At 38.7% G+C, this 17,936-nt stretch overlaps 1 protein-coding gene across 2 annotated transcripts in view; it reads right to left on the bottom strand.

The window, feature by feature from the left end:
- Nucleotides 1-17,936, bottom strand: part of WAPAL (wings apart-like homolog (Drosophila)) — an 85,323-nt gene that overhangs the window by 21,748 nt on the left and 45,639 nt on the right. For both annotated transcript variants that reach the window (XM_011950414.1, XM_011950415.1), the window contains exons 4-10: nucleotides 15,407-15,502; nucleotides 14,147-14,299; nucleotides 13,746-13,882; nucleotides 12,543-12,654; nucleotides 8,286-8,513; nucleotides 2,324-2,435; nucleotides 1,551-1,648 (exon numbers count right to left, since the gene is read on the bottom strand). In XM_011950414.1, coding sequence (XP_011805804.1) covers nucleotides 1,551-1,648; nucleotides 2,324-2,435; nucleotides 8,286-8,513; nucleotides 12,543-12,654; nucleotides 13,746-13,882; nucleotides 14,147-14,299; nucleotides 15,407-15,502 — 936 coding nt within the window. The remainder of the gene's footprint in view (nucleotides 1-1,550; nucleotides 1,649-2,323; nucleotides 2,436-8,285; nucleotides 8,514-12,542; nucleotides 12,655-13,745; nucleotides 13,883-14,146; nucleotides 14,300-15,406; nucleotides 15,503-17,936) is intronic.

Here is a 17,936-nt window from a genome sequence, read left to right as displayed (position 1 = left end):
AGGAAACAATTTCACAACCCACAGGTTCCAGATGTAAAATAAGAAAGCTAGTATTTTACGAAAAAATTAAGACATCACTGTTATAATTATTCATTCATAATTAACATATTCTACACTATATATTCACTGTAACAAATTGCCAAACACACTGAATGTCAGAATAGAGCAGTCCTCAACTTACAAATAACGTAAAGTTCATAAGTAGATTCATTTAGAATACATTTTTACAAAGAAATATCTGTTATCTACTGTACCCAAAGCACTCTAGAAGACATATGGAGCGATTACAATTTAATGTAGCCAGGAGCTTTTCATTTATACTACACTATTTTCCCCACAGATTTTTTTTTTTTTTTTTTTTTTTTTGAGATGGAGTCTCGCTCTGTCACCCAGGCTGGAGTGCAGTGGCCAGATCTCAGCTCACTGCAAGCTCCACCTCCTGGGTTCATGCCATTCTCCTGCCTCAGCCTCCCGAATAGATTGGACTACAGGCGCCTGCCACCACACCCAGCTAATTTTTTGTATTTTTAGTGGAGACGGGGTTTCACCGTGTTAACCAGGATGGTCTCGATCTCCTGACCTCGTGATCAGCCCACCTCGGCCTCTCAAAGTGCTGGGATTACAGGTGTGAGCCACCGTGCCTGGCCTATTTTCCCCACAGATGTTTTTAAAATAACCTGGTGAACAAACCTATGCATGCTGAAATTAGCTGGCAGTATAAATTCTAATCTACACGGAACTGGGTTAAGTCCTTCATAAGAGTCAAAGAACAAAATATACTTACTGCAGTTCAACAGTATCATTCTCCAAAGCCAAATATTATGATAAGTCATGCCTATAAACAATTTGACTCAAATAAAAGTCAAATAAACAAAATGCTAATAATAATTTAAAAATAAAACTTGATTGCATTTCACTATTATTATCTACAAACAATGTAGTCAAGTGGAAATTCACATTAAGGGAAAAAAAAGCTGGGCTTGGAGGGACCCAGCAAGGTGTAATGCCTGTAATCCCAACACTTTGGGAGGCCAAAACCAGCAGACCACTTGAGGCTAGGAGTTTGAGACCAGCCTGGCCAACGTGGGGAAACCCTGACTCTACTAAAAATACAAAAATTGGAAGGGCATGATGGCACATGCCTATAATCCCAGTACTCAAGAGGTTGAGGCATGAAAATTGCTTGAACCCTAGAGGCAGAGGTTGCAGTGAGCTGAGACAAGGCCACTGCATTCTAGCCCGGGTGACAGAGCGAGACTCTGGCTCAAAAAATAATAATAAAAATAATAAAATCTTAAAAAAAGATTGGCATATATAAACAAACAAACATAACATTTCATTTGCAGCAATAATACAGGTACTCCTAAAATATAAAACTACTCATTTAGCTTGTTTATTAACAACTGGTTGCTCAAAAAACGTACTGCTATTTCTATCTGGATTAACAGAAGTGAACCCCCAGGGGTATATAAAATATTTGGCAGTCTCTCTCACACACACAATCACAATTAAGATTGAATAATTTTTGCCAAATAGTCATTCATACTTACACTTTCTAAAACTCGTAAACATCTCTCTGCTCCCCATAGTGAGGCTACCAGTTTCTCTTCATCCTCATCTCTACTTAAATGATCCACACATTCTTTTACTAGGTAAAAAAAAACAAACGTAAGTTAGTATTTACCATCAATATTTACCAACAGAATACTTTTAGCTAACATTAGAAGCCATCTGTACACACGCTATGAACATGCTGGAACCTCTCTGAACATTTTTTATTCTAGGTTTCATACTGTGAGATTTTGAAATATATCATACTCTGGACTTATTTTGTTTCCATAATCCCCCAATATCAAAATGTTAATGGCCTTTTTTTTTTCTTTTTTGAGACAGAGTTTCACTCTTGTTGCCCAGGCTGGAGTGCAATGGCACAATCTCAGCTCACTGCAACCTCCACCTCCCATGTTCAAGAAATTCTCCTGCCTCAGCCTCCCAAGTAGCTGGGATTACAAGCATGCACCACCACGCCTGGCTAGTTTTGTATTTTTAGTAGAGAAGGGGTTTCTCCATGTGGGTCAGGCTGGTTTCAAAATCCTGACCTCAGGTGATCCGCCCGCCTCGGCCTCCCAAAGTGCTGGGATGACAGGCGTGAGCCACCGCGCCCGGCCAGTCACTTCTTTAAATGTTAGAAATTTGCAGATGCTACTAAAAAAAAAAATAGACATTTCCAAACGGATACAATTATTTTTTGAAGTATGTCAACGGAGTATTTTCTTCAGGCTTTAAATAATATATGAAAACATTATAAATGTGAATATCATACCTTTATCTACAATATGATCCAGACCACCCAAAAGCCGGAGTTCTTCTTTAAACCAGTCTCCTGCTCGTTTAGAAGTAAGGGACAATAATGTCTCCATAGCTAAATGCCCAGTCTAAAAACCAGAAGCATCATTAATGAATATTAACTTTCAGCAATAAGTCTAGAAATTGTTTCTTTACAAAACTTTACTGCATTCTACATGTAGTTTAATACTACTTTTATACATAAAATTGAACTAATTTTCAATTTTATCAGAATAGTCTACATTGAACAAATTTAACCAGCTTTTCATAGAGAAAATGTGCTATTAGTCTATCATTTATCAGTTTAGTATTATACATATATATAGGTATTCTTATTTCTATAGTATAGAGGTCAAGTGTGGAACTGCTAAGTCGAAGGGTACATGTATTTTTTAACTGTAAATCAATATTGGATTAATTTACCACAATGGATTTAACAAGTAACACTCTCAGGAGCAAAGTCAGTTGAATCTTCAAAAGCACAAGTTATCACTTAACATTTTTGTTTGAGGACACAAAATGGTAACATATTGCTTTTGTTTGTATTTTTACAACTACAATAACCTTGAACAGTTTTACACATATTATGTTTCTAATATGAGACTCCTGTTCATTATTCTTTCCATATTTTCCTGCAAGACTGATTGTCTTTTCTTATTATTCGGTGTATTTTATCTATTCTACATACAAATCTTTTGTTCATTTTAGTGTTGCAGACTGACTAGTTTTAAAGGGCATACTGCAGGCTTAGCAGCTCAGATATTCATCACGTGGCCATGATGACAAAACTGTATACAAATAACGCTTTAGGACCACCACCTTCTGGTACAAAAGCCAAGAGCCACATTCACAATCTGAGTACAGTTTTTATTGCTCTTTACTTCACTTTGGCTGTTGTTTTTCTTTTTAAAGCAGACAGCCACTTCCCAACAAAGAGCAATTTGGTTCCTGCTGTAATAAAGGAACTTCAGCATAACAAAAGAAACGCTCTTTAACTAGCAAAGACTGACAAGATCTGATTTTTCTCCCTAAATTTCTCCCTTTCGAAAGATGATAGTTTACATTATCAGGTCTATTTGAAAACTGCACAAAAATTAGATATTTAGAAACACAAACAACAGATATTACCAGTGAAAACCTTAGGATTGCACATTTAGAAGAGATCTAGAATATTTTAATCTACTTCTTTTAAAAAAGTTGCTCCCGGCCAGGTGTGGTGGCTCACGCCTGTAATCCCAACACTTTGGGAGACCGAGGCGGGCTGATCACCTGAGGTCAGGAGTTCAAGACCAGCCTGGCCAACATGGTAAAACCCCATCTCTACTAAAAATACAAAAATTGGCTGGGCATGGTGGTGGGCGCCTGTAATCCCAGCTACTCGGGAGGCTGAAGCAGGAAGAATTGCTTGAATCCAGGAGGCCAAGGTTGCAGCGAGCCAAAATTTGTGCCACTACACTCCAGTCTGGCTGACAAAGTGAGACTCCGTCTCAAAAAAAAGAAAAGTTCTCCAAGGTGACAAATACAGAACTAGAATCCAATACCACAAAAAACAGATTCAATTGTGCCCATTTTTCATTCTGTCCCTCAAAGAGTAATTTAGATTGGTTCGGGTGTGTTAATTCATGAGTCATACCGGCAAAGCTGAAGTCTAATGAGGCATTCTTTGTTTGGAAGAAAGGTGACGGTAATGTGATATTAATAATTAAAACTCAAGTCTTTTTAGTAAGTTTTGGTTTTGTTTCTATTGGCATAAAAAGGATTCTTTGATATTTTAGGCTATATTCAGTATACTATAAGCTAGCATTTAAAAACAGCCTACTATTCAAGCATTTTATTTGAAAACTGGAAGAGTCCTCAGGATTAAAGCACAGTCAAATCACTAATCAGAAAATAAGAGCAACAGGCCACGAGGTGGCTCACACCTGTAATCCTAGCACTTTGGGAGGCTGAGGCACAAGGGTCACTTGAACCCAGGAGGCGGAGGTTGCAGTGAGCTGAGATCGCGATACTGCACTCCAGCCAGGTTGACAGAGCCAGAGAGTTTCAAGGCAGTGCGGGGGAACCCCCAGGCAGGTCCTTCAGAAGGTATTCCAGGTCAAGGCATTGTTATCACAGGAGATGACACCTCCATGCAAGTTTTACTGCCCCTAAAACCTTCCAATGGGACAAGATATGGAGGTGGAAGACAGTCATATTGATAATCTTGACCCTGTGTGGACCTAGGTTAACGTGTGTGTTGTCTTCATTTTTAACAAAAAAAGTTTTAAAAGTTAAAAAATAATAATTTTAAAAGCAGAAAAAAGCTCACAGAATATTTTTGTAGATCTATACAATTTGTGTTTTAAGCTAAGTGTTATTATAAAAGAGTCAAGAGTTAAACTTAGGGGAGCCAGAGTGTATGGTGTTTATCAAGTCTGTAGTAGTGTGCAATAATGTCCTAGGCCTTCACATTCACTCATCACTCACTCACTGACTTACACAGAGCAACTTCCAGTCCTGCAAGCTCTACTCATGGTAAGTGTCCATATAGGTGTATCTTTTTAATCCTTTATATATTTTTACTGTACCTTTTTTATGTTTAGATGCACAAATTTTACCACCATTGTGTTCCAACTGCCTTCAGTGTTCAATATAGTAACATGCTATACAGGTTTGCACCCTAAAAGCAACAGGCTTTTACCACATAGTCGAGATGTGTGGCAGGTTATAACTTCTAGGTCTGTGTAAGTACACTCTGATGTTCACACAACAACAAAATCACCTAACGATGCATTTTTAGAACATATCTGTCATGAAGCAAAGCATGACCATATTACTATTTTAAATTATCTTTTCATGGCACATCAGCAATACCAATATATTCAAGAAATTAAGCAACTAGTAACAAAACTAATGTGTAGAGGATATTCATTGTACAAAACAACATAGTAAATCTACTGTACAATTTAAAACAAAAATATTCAAGAATAGCTAACATTAGTGGGGAAAAAGAGGAATCCTAAAATTGACAACTGTGCTCTCGCTTAATCATATGAGTAAACTATTTAATACAGTGTAGGAAAGTTTCTATTCTGGTATTTATCTTCCTAATAAATTCAACAAAATATAAGACAAATCCAATTATCAAGTTTATCATGTTATTTAACAGCATACCTGAAATGAATCTAAATGTTGAATACAGACAAAAAAATAAAGGCACATTCATCCAACTATGCAGGCAAATAAAAATGATAGGCTCAAATTTATTCTTTTATAGCATGAAAAAATTAGTCGACATTGTAAAAATATAGAAGTAAATAAAAATTACAAATATTTCGGACAGGCGCAGTGGCTCATGTCTGTAATCCCAGGAAGGCTGAGGAGGGCAGGTCAGCCGAGGTCAGGAGTTTGAGACCAGCTTGGCCAACATAACAAAACCCCGTCTCTACTAAAAATACAAGAAAATTAGCTGAGCGTGATGGCACATGCCTGTAATCCCAGCTATTCAAGAGGCTGACGCACAAGAATCGCTTGAACCGAGGAGGCAGAGGCTGCAGTGAGACGAGATCACACCACTGCACTCTGGCCTGGGCGACAGGGGCAAGACTTCGTGATTTGCCATCTGAGCACACCACCTCCCTCCACAATCTTATATAGTGAAAAGTACTGAATACATGTCAGTTTTGTATCTTGCTGTTTAGAGTTAAATTGCTCTCCCATCCTCCACTGTAACCAGAATGTATTACCACCTCTACCTTAATTAAAATAGAGAATGGAGTAAGAGCCTTAAGTCACATCTGGCTAGCACAAAGCATCCTACAAATTTTTGTGGCAAATGCTGCAGTCTTCAGTTAAGTAGGTGTGGAGACACTGGCCTTTTTTCTTTTCTTTTCTTTTCTTTTGGGAGACACAGTCTTGCTCTGTTGCCCAGGATGGAGTGCAGTGGCGCCACTCTCAGCTCACTGAAACCTCCACCTTGCCTCTTAGGTTCCAGGTTCAAGAAATTCTTGTGCCTCAGACTCCCAAATAGCTGGGAATACAGGCACCCACCACCATGCACAGCTAATTTTTGTATTTTTAGTAAAGACCGGGTTTCACCATACTGGCCAGACTGGTCTCGAACTCCTGATCTCTGGTGAGCCACCTGCCTCAGACTCCAAAAGTGCTGGGATTATAGACATGAGCCACACCGCCCAGCCTGGCTTCTGATTAATTAACATCTGTTTGGGAAAGCCTCTAAAATTTCCAGTTTACCCATTGTTCCTTGTGTAAAATCAGGTACTTACTGTATATCCTTCCCTTATGTCAAACAACCCTGGTGTACTTCAACAGCCCTACACATCCATTCTGAATTACGCTTTCCATATAGCATATAAACCCTGGATGTGGGGTGTAATGGCATGGGAATCCCGAGATACAGATATGGCTTTTGTTCGTAAGTCCCTATTAAATGTTTCTTTCTAAAACACTGGATTTGTCAGACTCTTCGGCCTCTCAGCTTCCTTGGACTTTGGGGGTACGTTTGCACAGACTTGTCCATTGTGAACCAGTAGACTATAACCAATGTTTATATAGTTTTGATGTTGGAAATGTCTGAAAACCAGGTTACTTTATAATAAACATTCTTTTTTGTTTGTTTTCAAAATCACAGGCCAATTATCTTCTACTGGCCTAGAAACCATTGGAACATTATTGATTCTACAAGTAAAAAGTCAGAAGAAAGCAGAACTGAACTAAAGCAAAAATGGAATAGCCATCTCACACATGGGGCATCGTGATGAGCATTAAGAGCAGCTACTGGCCATGACTAAATTATAAGGCACACCACCTCAGGCGAGGCGAGGTGCCTAGGAATCTTCCTTGTCGTATCTTCAGGGTTCTTCAAGTCCCATGAAGCAGTTAGACACCCTGAGGTACTCTGGAATAAATAGATGCTTGCCCATTGAAAATGGCAGTTATGGCAGAGGTGGTGGCTCACGCCTGTAATCCTAACACTTTGAGAGGCTGAGGGGAGATCGCTTGAGCCCAGGAGTTCAAAACCAGCCTGGGCAACATGGAGAAAACCCCGCCTCTACTAAAAATACAAAAGTTAGCCAGATATGGTGGTATACACCTGTAGTCCCAGCTACTTGGTGCGCTGAGGTGGGAGGATCACTTTAGCCTAGGGGTTTGAGGCTGCATTGAGCTATGACTGTACCACTGCACTCCAGCCTGGGAAACAGAGCAAGACCTTGTCTCAAAAAATAATAATTATTACTATTATTATGAAATAAAAATTAAAAAAGAAAATGGCAGATGTAAATCCTCTGAAACTTTTATTCCTGAAATCCATGGAGAATAAGAATTCAAATTCCTAATAGCCTAAATGTAGTTTCTACCCTTTTTTTTTGAGATGATCTCACTCTGCCACCCAGGATGGAGTGCAGGGGCGGGCACAACCTCGGCTCGCTGTACCCTAAAACTCCCTTGGCTCAGGATATTCCCCCAACCTAAGCCTCCTGAGTAGCTGGGACTACAGGTGCACACCACCATATCTGGCTAACTTTTTTGTATTTTCTGTAGAGCTGGGGTTTCCCCATGTCACCCAAGCTGGACCCAAACTCCCAGGTTCAAGCAATCCACCTGCTTAGGCCTCTCAAAATGCTGGTTATTACAGGCATGAGCCACTGTGCCTGGCCCATTTTTTCCTTAAAAAATAAAAAATAAAGAGAAAAGGATTAGAAAAAATGCAACAGAAAATGTAACTATTTACTGGGCAAAAAGCCTAAATACAGATAAACTAGTTTAGGAAGTTCAGGCAAGGAAGGAAATTATGCTCAGATCTAAACCTAAGAAATTTGCCAAACTGTAAACCAAGGTTAGAGTTAAAATCATTTGCCCATAGTCACAGAGCTACTGCAATTAACCAAAGACTTTATGAAAGTAATTCTCATCTTAGAAGGAAGGAAGAAGGAACCCACCGTTATATTTTCTAGATCAAGATGCTTGTTGTGTACAGTTTCACAGAGCCTTCGGATTTTTTCTTTAATTTTGTTCATATCTTTTTCATTCAGTAGCTTGGCTGACGAAGCATCTTGTTCCAGTTCCAAAAGTCGAATCATTAGATCTAAGCTAGCTCTATCAAGATCCATGTTCAAACGATCTCTACTCAGTATATACATGAGGGCAGCTGTACAGAGGGACAGATTCTTCAACAGGCCAAAAAAAGGAAAAGAAAAAAAAAGTTCATGTAAGCAACTCCTGACATCTCAGGAAATAAGATGGTTAATGACTTTTGTTTACAAGTTAGAACGCTTAAAACTTATATTACTAACCATGTTGGAAACTTCAAAAATGTTTTATTCAGTGGTCCCTCTAAAAATATTCTTTTTTTTTTTTTGAGATGGAGTCTCGCTCTGTTGCCCAGGTTGGAGTGCAGTGGTGCAATCTCGGCTCACTGCAGCCTCCACCTTCTGAGTTCACGTCATTCTCTTGCCTCAGCCTCCTGAGTAGCTGGGACTACAGGCGTGCACCACCATGCCCAGCTTATTTTTTGAATTTTTTTTTAGTAGAGACGGGGTTTCACCGTGTTAGCCAGGATGGTCTTGATCTCCTGACCTCGTGATCCGCCCAGCTTGGCCTCCCAAAGTGTTGGGATTACAGGTGTGAGCCACCGCACCCAGCCCCCCTCTAAAAATATTCTGAAAAAACATGTTTAAAATATTAAACGCTGTTGCTTAAAATTTTCCTTTCAATGGATCCTCCATACATGAATGCCTGATAGCTATAAGAATATAAGCTGAGTTACATATTTATTTGGCTATTCTGTGCTAAATGAAGCGTTTATAGAACATTTTTACAGATATGTGTGTGTGAGTATATATATATATAAAAATTCTATTATGACATACCTCATTTTTTTTCTTTTTGAGACAAGGTTTCACTTTGTCATACAGACTAGACTGCAGTGGCACCATATCAGCTCACTGAAGCCTTGTCTGTCTGGACTCAAGCAATCCTCCCTACTTCAGCCTCCCAAGAACCTGGGACAATCGGCAGATGCCACCATGCCCAGCTGATTTTTTTCTATTTTTTTGTAGATGGGGTTTCACCATGTTGCTGAGGCTGGTCCTGAACACCTGAGGTCAAGTGATACACCCACTTTGGCCTCTCAAAGTGCTAAGATTACAGGCGTGACCCACCACGCCCAGCCTATTCTTTATGACACAGTAGTCATATTTCAGTTTAAAATCAATAATTTAAATAATAATTTTAAATCTGTATCACACCCTTAACACATTTTTTCCCCTGGAAAATACAGCTGTGTTTACATCTGTATATAAACCCAGGATGCTGAAATACACGTATTTGGATTTCTTTAAAATAAACCAATCGCTAGCCGTGGTGGCTCACACCTGTAATCCCAGCACTTTGGGAGACTGAGGCAGGCAGATCACCTGAGGTAAGGTGATCGAGATCAACCTGGTAACATGGTGAAATCTCGTCTCTATTAAAAATACAAAAATTAGGCTGGGCACAGTGGCTCACGTCTGTTAATCCCAGCACTTTGGGAGGCTGGGGCAGGCAGATCACCCAAGGTCGGGAGTTCAAGACCAGCCTGGCCAACATGATGAAACCCCGTCTCTACTAAAAATACAAAAAAATTAGCTGGGCATGGTGACACTCGTCTGTAATCCCAGCTACTCGGGAGGCTGAGGCAGGACAATCACTTGAACCCGGGAGGCGGAGGCTGCAGTGAGCTGAGATCGTGTCTCTGCACTCCAGCCTGGGTGACAGAGTGAGACTCTGTCTCAAAATAAATAAAATAAAATAAAATAAAAAATAAAAAATAAAATAAAATAAAACAAAACAAAATAAAATACAAAAACTAGCCTGGCATAGTGGCAGGAGCCTGTAGTGCCAGTTACTTGAGAGGGTGAGTTGGGAGGATCGCTTAAAAAAATAAAATAAACCAATCAAGTCTGGTTGAACCAATCAAGTCTGGTTGAACCAAATAATTTTTTAAATCATTAACAAAATGTCTCAAAATCACTCAGATCAGGTAGTTAAGTCAGCACACTCTACTTTTTTTTCTTTTTTTTTTTGAAAGGGAGTCTCGCTCTGTCGCCCAGGCTGGAGTGCAGTGGCACGATCTCGGCTCACTGCAACCTCCACCTCCTGGGTTCCAGCGGTTCTTGTGCCTCGGCCTCCTGAGTAGCTGGGATTACAGGCACACACCATCACGCCCGGGTAATTTTTTGTATTTTTAATAGAGATGGGGTTTCACCACGTTGCCCAGGCTGGTCTCAAACTCCTGAGCTCAGGCAATCTGCCCATCTCAGCCTCCCAAAGTGCTAGGATTACAGGCGTGAGCCACCGCACCTGGCCAGGACACTCTACTAACACAATCTAAAAATACTGAAGGTGAAATATTCTAGATAAATGTGAATACAAAAAAAAGGTCTTACATTTGGGATATCCCAACACTTGAGATATTCTGTACTTATACTTATTTCAGTATACAGAAAATGCAACTATCTAAAGATTTAAACTTTGAGCCCCCGAAAGTAGAGAAGCATCAGACCAGGTGTCTGATTAAATGTTTATATAGCAGATTATTTTTGGAAAATAGGATGCCATAGTAAAGGCCATTGGGGATATACTGCCCTTAAAATCACACACTATAATGTCTAAGTTCACTGTTAACTGCATAATAAAGCAAATTCTATTTTTTGTTTGTTTTTAAGAGATGAGGTTTCACTAGGTTTCCCAAAATGGATCTGAACCCCTGGGCTCAAGAGATCCTCCCACCTTAGTCTCCAGAGTAGCTGGGACTTATAAATGCACACCACTTTGCCTAGCGACAAACTAACTTCTTTTAAGACAGAATTTTGCTCTGTCTCCCAGGCTGGAGTGCAGTGGTACAACCTTGGATCTCTGCAACCTCCATGTCCCAGGTTCAAGCGATTCTCCTGCCTCAGCCTCCCGAGCAGCTGGGACTACAGGTGCATGCCACCACGCCTGGCTAATTTTTATATTTTTAGTAGAGTCGGGGTTTCATCATGTTGGCCAGGCTGGTCTCAAGCTCCTGACCTCAAGTGATCCACCTGCCTCAGCCTCCCAAAGTGCTGAGATTACAGGTGTGAGTTACTGTGCCCGGCTAACGAACTAACTTCTTAGTTCTCACTTTTTCTCCATTATTATTTTGTATCTGCTACAACTGAGTAAAGGAGTTATGCTCACTCAGGGTTAAGTGCGTTACTTTAGGTTTCCTAAGATGCAGGTTTTTGGGGTTTTTTTTTGAGAGGCAGTCTCGCTCTGTCGCCCAGACTGGAGTGCAGTGGTGCAATCTCGGCTCACTGCAACCTCCACCTCCCAGGTTCAAGCAATTATCCTGCCTCAACCTCCCAAGTAGCTGGGATTACAGGTGCCCACCACCATGTCCAGCTAATTTTTTGTATTTTTAGTAGAGCTGGGGTTTTGCCATGTTGGCCAGGCTGATCTCAAACTCCTAACCTGAGGTGATCCGCCCACTCTGGCCTCCCAAAGTGCTGGGATTACAGGCATGAGCCACTGCACCCAGCCCAGAAGATGCAGTATTAAATTATTTATCACCTAACCTGTATTTAGAACATAATTTCTTTAACAAAAATACAGTAAGGCCATCTCAAAATACTACTAATGATAATAATTAGCAATGATGGTTACTGTCTTCTAATTTCGGAAAATGTTAAACCTAATAACTTTTGTTATTATGTTTATTATTAAGCAAAAGCATCAAAGGCAAGGAAAATGAAGAATTTATTCCTTATCACAATGAGGCCATGTTCCAGATTCAACACTGGACAAAAATGTTTCTAAAAAATTAGGGCTGCATTTCCGAACCAGTTTTTTTCCATTCATTAGTATCAAATAATATTAAAAGATTCTTCTCAGTGCTTTCTGATTATAGAGAATATCATGCTTACAGAATTCAGTATCAATATACTACGTTAGCTAAGATAACAAAATACAATTTTAATAGTACAAAATTACAAGTTAAGAAAAAATGTTTTCATGAGAAAATAAGTATTAAGCAAAAACTTCTGGCCATAAGCACTACAAATTTAGCAAATAAAATGAACTCAATCTGTAATTAGGATATATTTATAGACTATTCAGTGAAGATATTTTTTGATAGCCAAATAGACGAGTAGTTTTCAATATAAGTCTTCTCAATCTCGGAAACTTAAAAATACCTGATGGTGCTGGGAATCATCCAAGGTTTTAAAGACCATTGCTACCATCCCATGTGCTCTCAGGTGCATTCGAAAACTGGGCATGGCACATTTAGTAGCCAAGCTAATAACACTACAAGAAAATAGAGTAGGTTAGGGGGACTGGAAACAGCTAGTACATTAGTTTTTAGTTTGTGTAATACCAAAACCAGCAAATAGGAAGGGGGTAAAAGGGTCAAAGCACTGCCCATACATGATCACAATATAAAAACCATAGGCAAAACACACTATTAAAAACATACTGACGCCTACTGCATGATTAGGTACACTGTATTTTAAAAAAATAACGTAACTGTCTTTAGTGCATTCCTTACATTACTACTACCATTAAAAGCTTAAAATCTGAACTGCCTTTCATAATACTTCTGATAAAAATTATATTTGATTGGATATACTACAAATGACTGAAAAATTCAATCAAAATTATAGTATTCAATCAATCCATTAGGAAATACAAAAGATCATCTTTTTATTTTGAGCATTTGGGTGCAAATGAAGCACTCAGATCACAATATGCTTAAATAAATCTAATTTATTACTTGAACATCAGAGGTAAAAAGAACTTAAAATATCTTTTTAAAAAGTTATTTACTTTATTTCTTTCTGCTATTTTTTTCTTTCTTTTTTTGGAGACAGAGCCTCACCTCACTCTATCATCCAGGCTGGAGTGCAGTGGCATGATCACAGGCTCAAGCTACCCTGCCACCTCAGCCTCCCAAGTAGCTGGAACTACAGGCATATGCCACCATGACTCGTTAATTTTTTATTTTTTGTAGACATGGGGTCTCACTATGTTGCCCAAGATGGTCTCAAACTCTTGGACACACACGATCCTCCCAACTTGGCTTCCCAAAATGCTGGGATTATAGGTATGAGCCACCATACAGGGCAAAAAGATGCTTTAGCATAATGCTTTTTTTTTTTTTTAAGCACTTGAAAACTGAAGCCCATGCTATGCTAAAAAGGCTCTCATCACCCAGCTTTCCCTCTATCATGTAGAATCAAATTCTTTCTAAAGAAATGGATAGCATTTTAACATATCACTGGCTATATATTCTCTCCATCGTAACAAAATAAAAAATGTTTGGCTTTTTGGACAACATCTAGTTGAAAAAATTTAATACAGCATGCACATAATTATAAAATATAAAAATAAGATCTTACCTAAGGCAACGTGTGTTTAGAGGCTGAGTGCTCTTTAAGCCACTTAACAAGTACTCAATGTCATCAGTGAACTCTTGATTTTCACCAAATTCTACGACATCATTGAAGTGCTTCACGTGCTGAACAACAGTATATAACTGCCAAGAAAAAAAAAGTTCACCCCTTTTTAACTAGGAACTAGCATATCTAAAACAATGGGCTCACTGTCCTTTACATAAGTGCATAAAATAGCTCCTTAGATGGCAACAAAAATATTTTTAGAACAATGATGATGGTAGGACAAAAGAAGTTTGTGGTTCAAACTGAGCATCAGTATACTGATACTTGCTGAAGATATTAAAAGGCTAAATGTTACATTCAAAAATCTATCAACATGCAGTAAACACTATATGGCTGCTTACTTCTTTGTCTTCTCGTCTGCATTTCAGTGCAGTAACTATATCTTGGTAGGGCTGAGTAGGTATTGTCACAGTTTTTATCACTTTGGATGGTGGCGCAGGAGCCTTAAAAACTCCATCATCTTTTTGATTTGGTTCCTTTGAAGACAGCCTCACCTATTAATAAAGGTATTAAATTAGTTGTTCTAAATAAATATATAAAAATAGGAACATCTCATCTATCTGGCAAATTCAGCTTCAAAAAAAGTAAATAAAGCTTTTCAAAAAGCGGGGAGCAGGGAGGCCTCTCAAAGGTCTTTAGAAATACTTTGAATTCCATGCACTAACAGGTAAGACATATGTATGTCTGCACACAGAAGAACCACTCAAGGATTCCTTCTGGTCTTTTTTAAACTTTTTATTTCACACAATTTGTCGTTTGTCTCTAGTACCATTAGAAAGACTAAAGAACCACAATTGCATGCAAAAATAGCTTTCATAAGCAGAAAAGGACAGGACAGAAAAACTAGACAGAGTCAAAAGAATTTTAATAGCACAAGACTGTGAAGTAGTTTAGGGAAGAAACAAATAGCTATAACAGAAGCATGTTATATTACTACTAATATGCAAAATGATTTCTTTATACTATCAAAAGGAGTCTAATCAGTTTAAGAAAATAGGGAACTGTACATTATACTTTAGAAAGACTTTACCCCCAAATTTCTTGTTGTTATAAATTAATTTACTTGGTAACTCCAGATGAGTGAAGCTTTACTGTTAACCTAGAAATCATGTATGATATTACCAGTCATTCTGGAGAAAGTAAGTTGCTAAGAATCTTTTTCCTAATGTTTTGGATTGAAAAGTATTACTGGAATACAGGAAGAGATTTGCCTCTGAAAAGCAAATTAAGCACTGAAAGCCACTTAGAAATACATACAGGATGTAATATACAATATAGCTCTTATACAAACATCAAATATGGACAATCTTGCTCTTAAACACTAAATACTATAAATTCCATGAAATGTGGGTCATGAGTAACAAGAGCCTTATTTTTTATGGCTTTCATTGTTTAACCTAGCAGCACCAGAATTTCTGCTATCTTACTGACAATCCTCAGTTTTCCAATGAATTAAACTGAAACTACTAAGTTTCAGTAAAGAAAGCCAAAATAAACGTTAAATAGAAAAGTCAAAGATTTACAAATTATGAATTAAAAGAGTAATTGTTTAAATTACAGCTTATTAAAAAACACAAAATAAATAAGTACAGTTCACTTACTGTGACACTCTGAGGTTTTACTACTGGTGGCCCAGGCAGTTCTTCTGAATCTGGATGATTCCAATGTCTGGCATTATATACAGCTTTTGTGGGTGACTAGAGAAATGAGAGAAAGATCAACTGCTTCCATCCTTATAAAAGACTCTCAATAAACTAAAAATCATAAAGAATAATTTATATGCATAAACATGTCCTAGAAACAGCAGGATGGATACTATCTGGGAATAGTCCCACCATAGTTCCTATTCTCATGTCTATGGCAAATATAATCTCTGTAGTACTAAGTCACAAAATCAGTAACTACGCTCTGTGCAACTATGACTAACCAAGAAAAGATGGCACTTGAAAGTAAACCTAGGCCAGACGCAGTGGCTCATGCCTGTAATCCTAGCACTTTGGGAGGCCAAGGCGGCTCACTTGAGGTCAGGAGTTTGAGACAAGCCTGGCCAACATAGTGAAACCCCGTTTCTACTAAAAATTTAAAAAACTAGCTGGGCGTGGTGGCAGGCGTCTGTAATCCCAGCTACTTGGGAGGCTGAGGCAGGAGAATCACCTGAACCCAGAGGCAGAGGTTGCAGTGAGCTGAGACTGAGTCACTGCACTCCAGCCTGGGTGACAGAGTGAGATCCCGTCTCAAAAAAAAAAAAAAAAGTAAACCTCTTGCTAGGCTTACTGACTAAGTAATCAACACATTTAACTCAACATGGGCTGGGCATGCTGGCTCATGCCTGTAATTCCAACACTTTGGGAGAGTGAGGCAGGAGGATCACTTGAGCCCAGGAGTTCAACACCAACCTGGGTGACAAAGCAAGACCCCATCTCAAAAAAATTTTAAAAATAGTAATGATGATAATAATAATAGTTCAACGTGTTCTGTACTAAAAGGTTATTCTTCCTACTACCAATTCATGCCTTACAACATTCCAACAATGAGAATCCAGCAGTTTATGACAGATAATGCACTCATTTAAAGCAAACCACTGCAGCCAGATGTGTGCCACCACTCAAGAGTTCTTAAATTTTATCAAGGTAAATATAATACATATACCACATATTCTAAGACACAGTGGGATCCAAGAAAGTACCATGTAAAAACATACATGATTTCTGCAGCAAAATGTCACACTAAGCAGGACAAGGATGTAAAGTCCCTCACATCAATTCAGGTTATTGTGCTGCCCCATCAATGTACTTAAACTTATAGGGGAGGATTTTCAGTTTTAACACTGAATTTCAGAATTGAGAATAAATGACAGTAAAAGAACAAAACCCTCACTTTCAAGAGAAAACTGCATAATTACAACGACTGACAAGATAGAAAGGTAACAATTCTATCCTCTACAAATGTGATGTTAAATTATGTTTTGAACTTCAAAGAAATGGTTTGGTCAAATTAGAGATTTTCTCTTATGAAACTAATCTTATTTTCAGTACAACACAAAAATAAGAAGTAGAAAACCATACTTCAAGACCGTCAAAAAATCTACATTAAAAAACTTATCTCCCCTTCCTAGCTACAATGAAGCAGCATAATTAGCATTAAGCATTAGTGTGAACTAATGGTAGTATATAAAATATTATCTTTAATAAAGTAGAAAAACTCTCATTTGTATTGTGTATACAAACCCATCACTCTTATATGCCAGGTTTGCATAGCATGATGATGCATTAGCAATCTGAAACAATTTATGCACTCATGCAATGACTTGATCTGGCTTCCTGAGACACAACACATAAAGTGGACTGAACATAAATTTTAAAACCTACCTCTCTATTCCTTCCATTCTTTTCAAAGACCAGCTATATAACTTGTGTGCTAGTTATGGATCCCTGATTTGAACTACCTTTAGTACCTCAAGCATACTCAGAGTCCAGGCTTTGGTAACAACAGCCTTTTGGCAAGAACGAGTGCCTCAAAGCTCAAGCATTTTACTTCTTTTTAAAAAGCACTGACTGGGCTAGGCACAGTGGCTCATGCTGGTAATTGCAGCATGCCTCTAGGCCAAGGCAGGAAAATCACTTGAAGCCAGGAGTTCAAGACCAGCCTGGGCAAGAAAGCAAGACCCTGTTCTTTACAAGAAATTAAAGAAATTAAAGAAACAAAAAGAGAAATTATTTTTTAAAAAGCATTGACTACAGGTAATAACCTAGTTACCTAGTTCCACAGCCAACAAAATACTAGGGCGGCTCAAAGTTCTAAATTAAAACACTGTAAGAGTGCCTGAAAGAATATGTGCTTCTGGCTGTGGTGGCTCACACCTATAATCCCAGCACTTTGGGAGGCCGAGGCAGGTGGATTACCTGAGGTCAGGAGTTTGAGACCAGTCTGGCCAACAGGATGAAACCCCGTCTCTACTAAAAATACAAAAATCAGCCGGGTATGGTGGTGAGCGCCTGTAGTCCCAGCTACTGAGGACGCTGAGGCAGGAAAATTGGTTGACCCCGGAAGGCAGAGGTTGCAGTGAGCCAAGATTGCACCACTGCACTCCAGCCTGGGCGACAAAGTGAGACTCTGTCTTTAAAAAAAAAA

The sequence above is a fragment of the Colobus angolensis genome, unplaced genomic scaffold, assembly GCF_000951035.1.
Source record: "Colobus angolensis palliatus isolate OR3802 unplaced genomic scaffold, Cang.pa_1.0 Scaffold307, whole genome shotgun sequence".
NCBI classification, from domain to species: domain Eukaryota; kingdom Metazoa; phylum Chordata; class Mammalia; order Primates; family Cercopithecidae; genus Colobus; species Colobus angolensis.
Note: the sequence above shows the minus strand (reverse complement) of the source record. Positions and strands in the feature narration are given on the sequence as shown.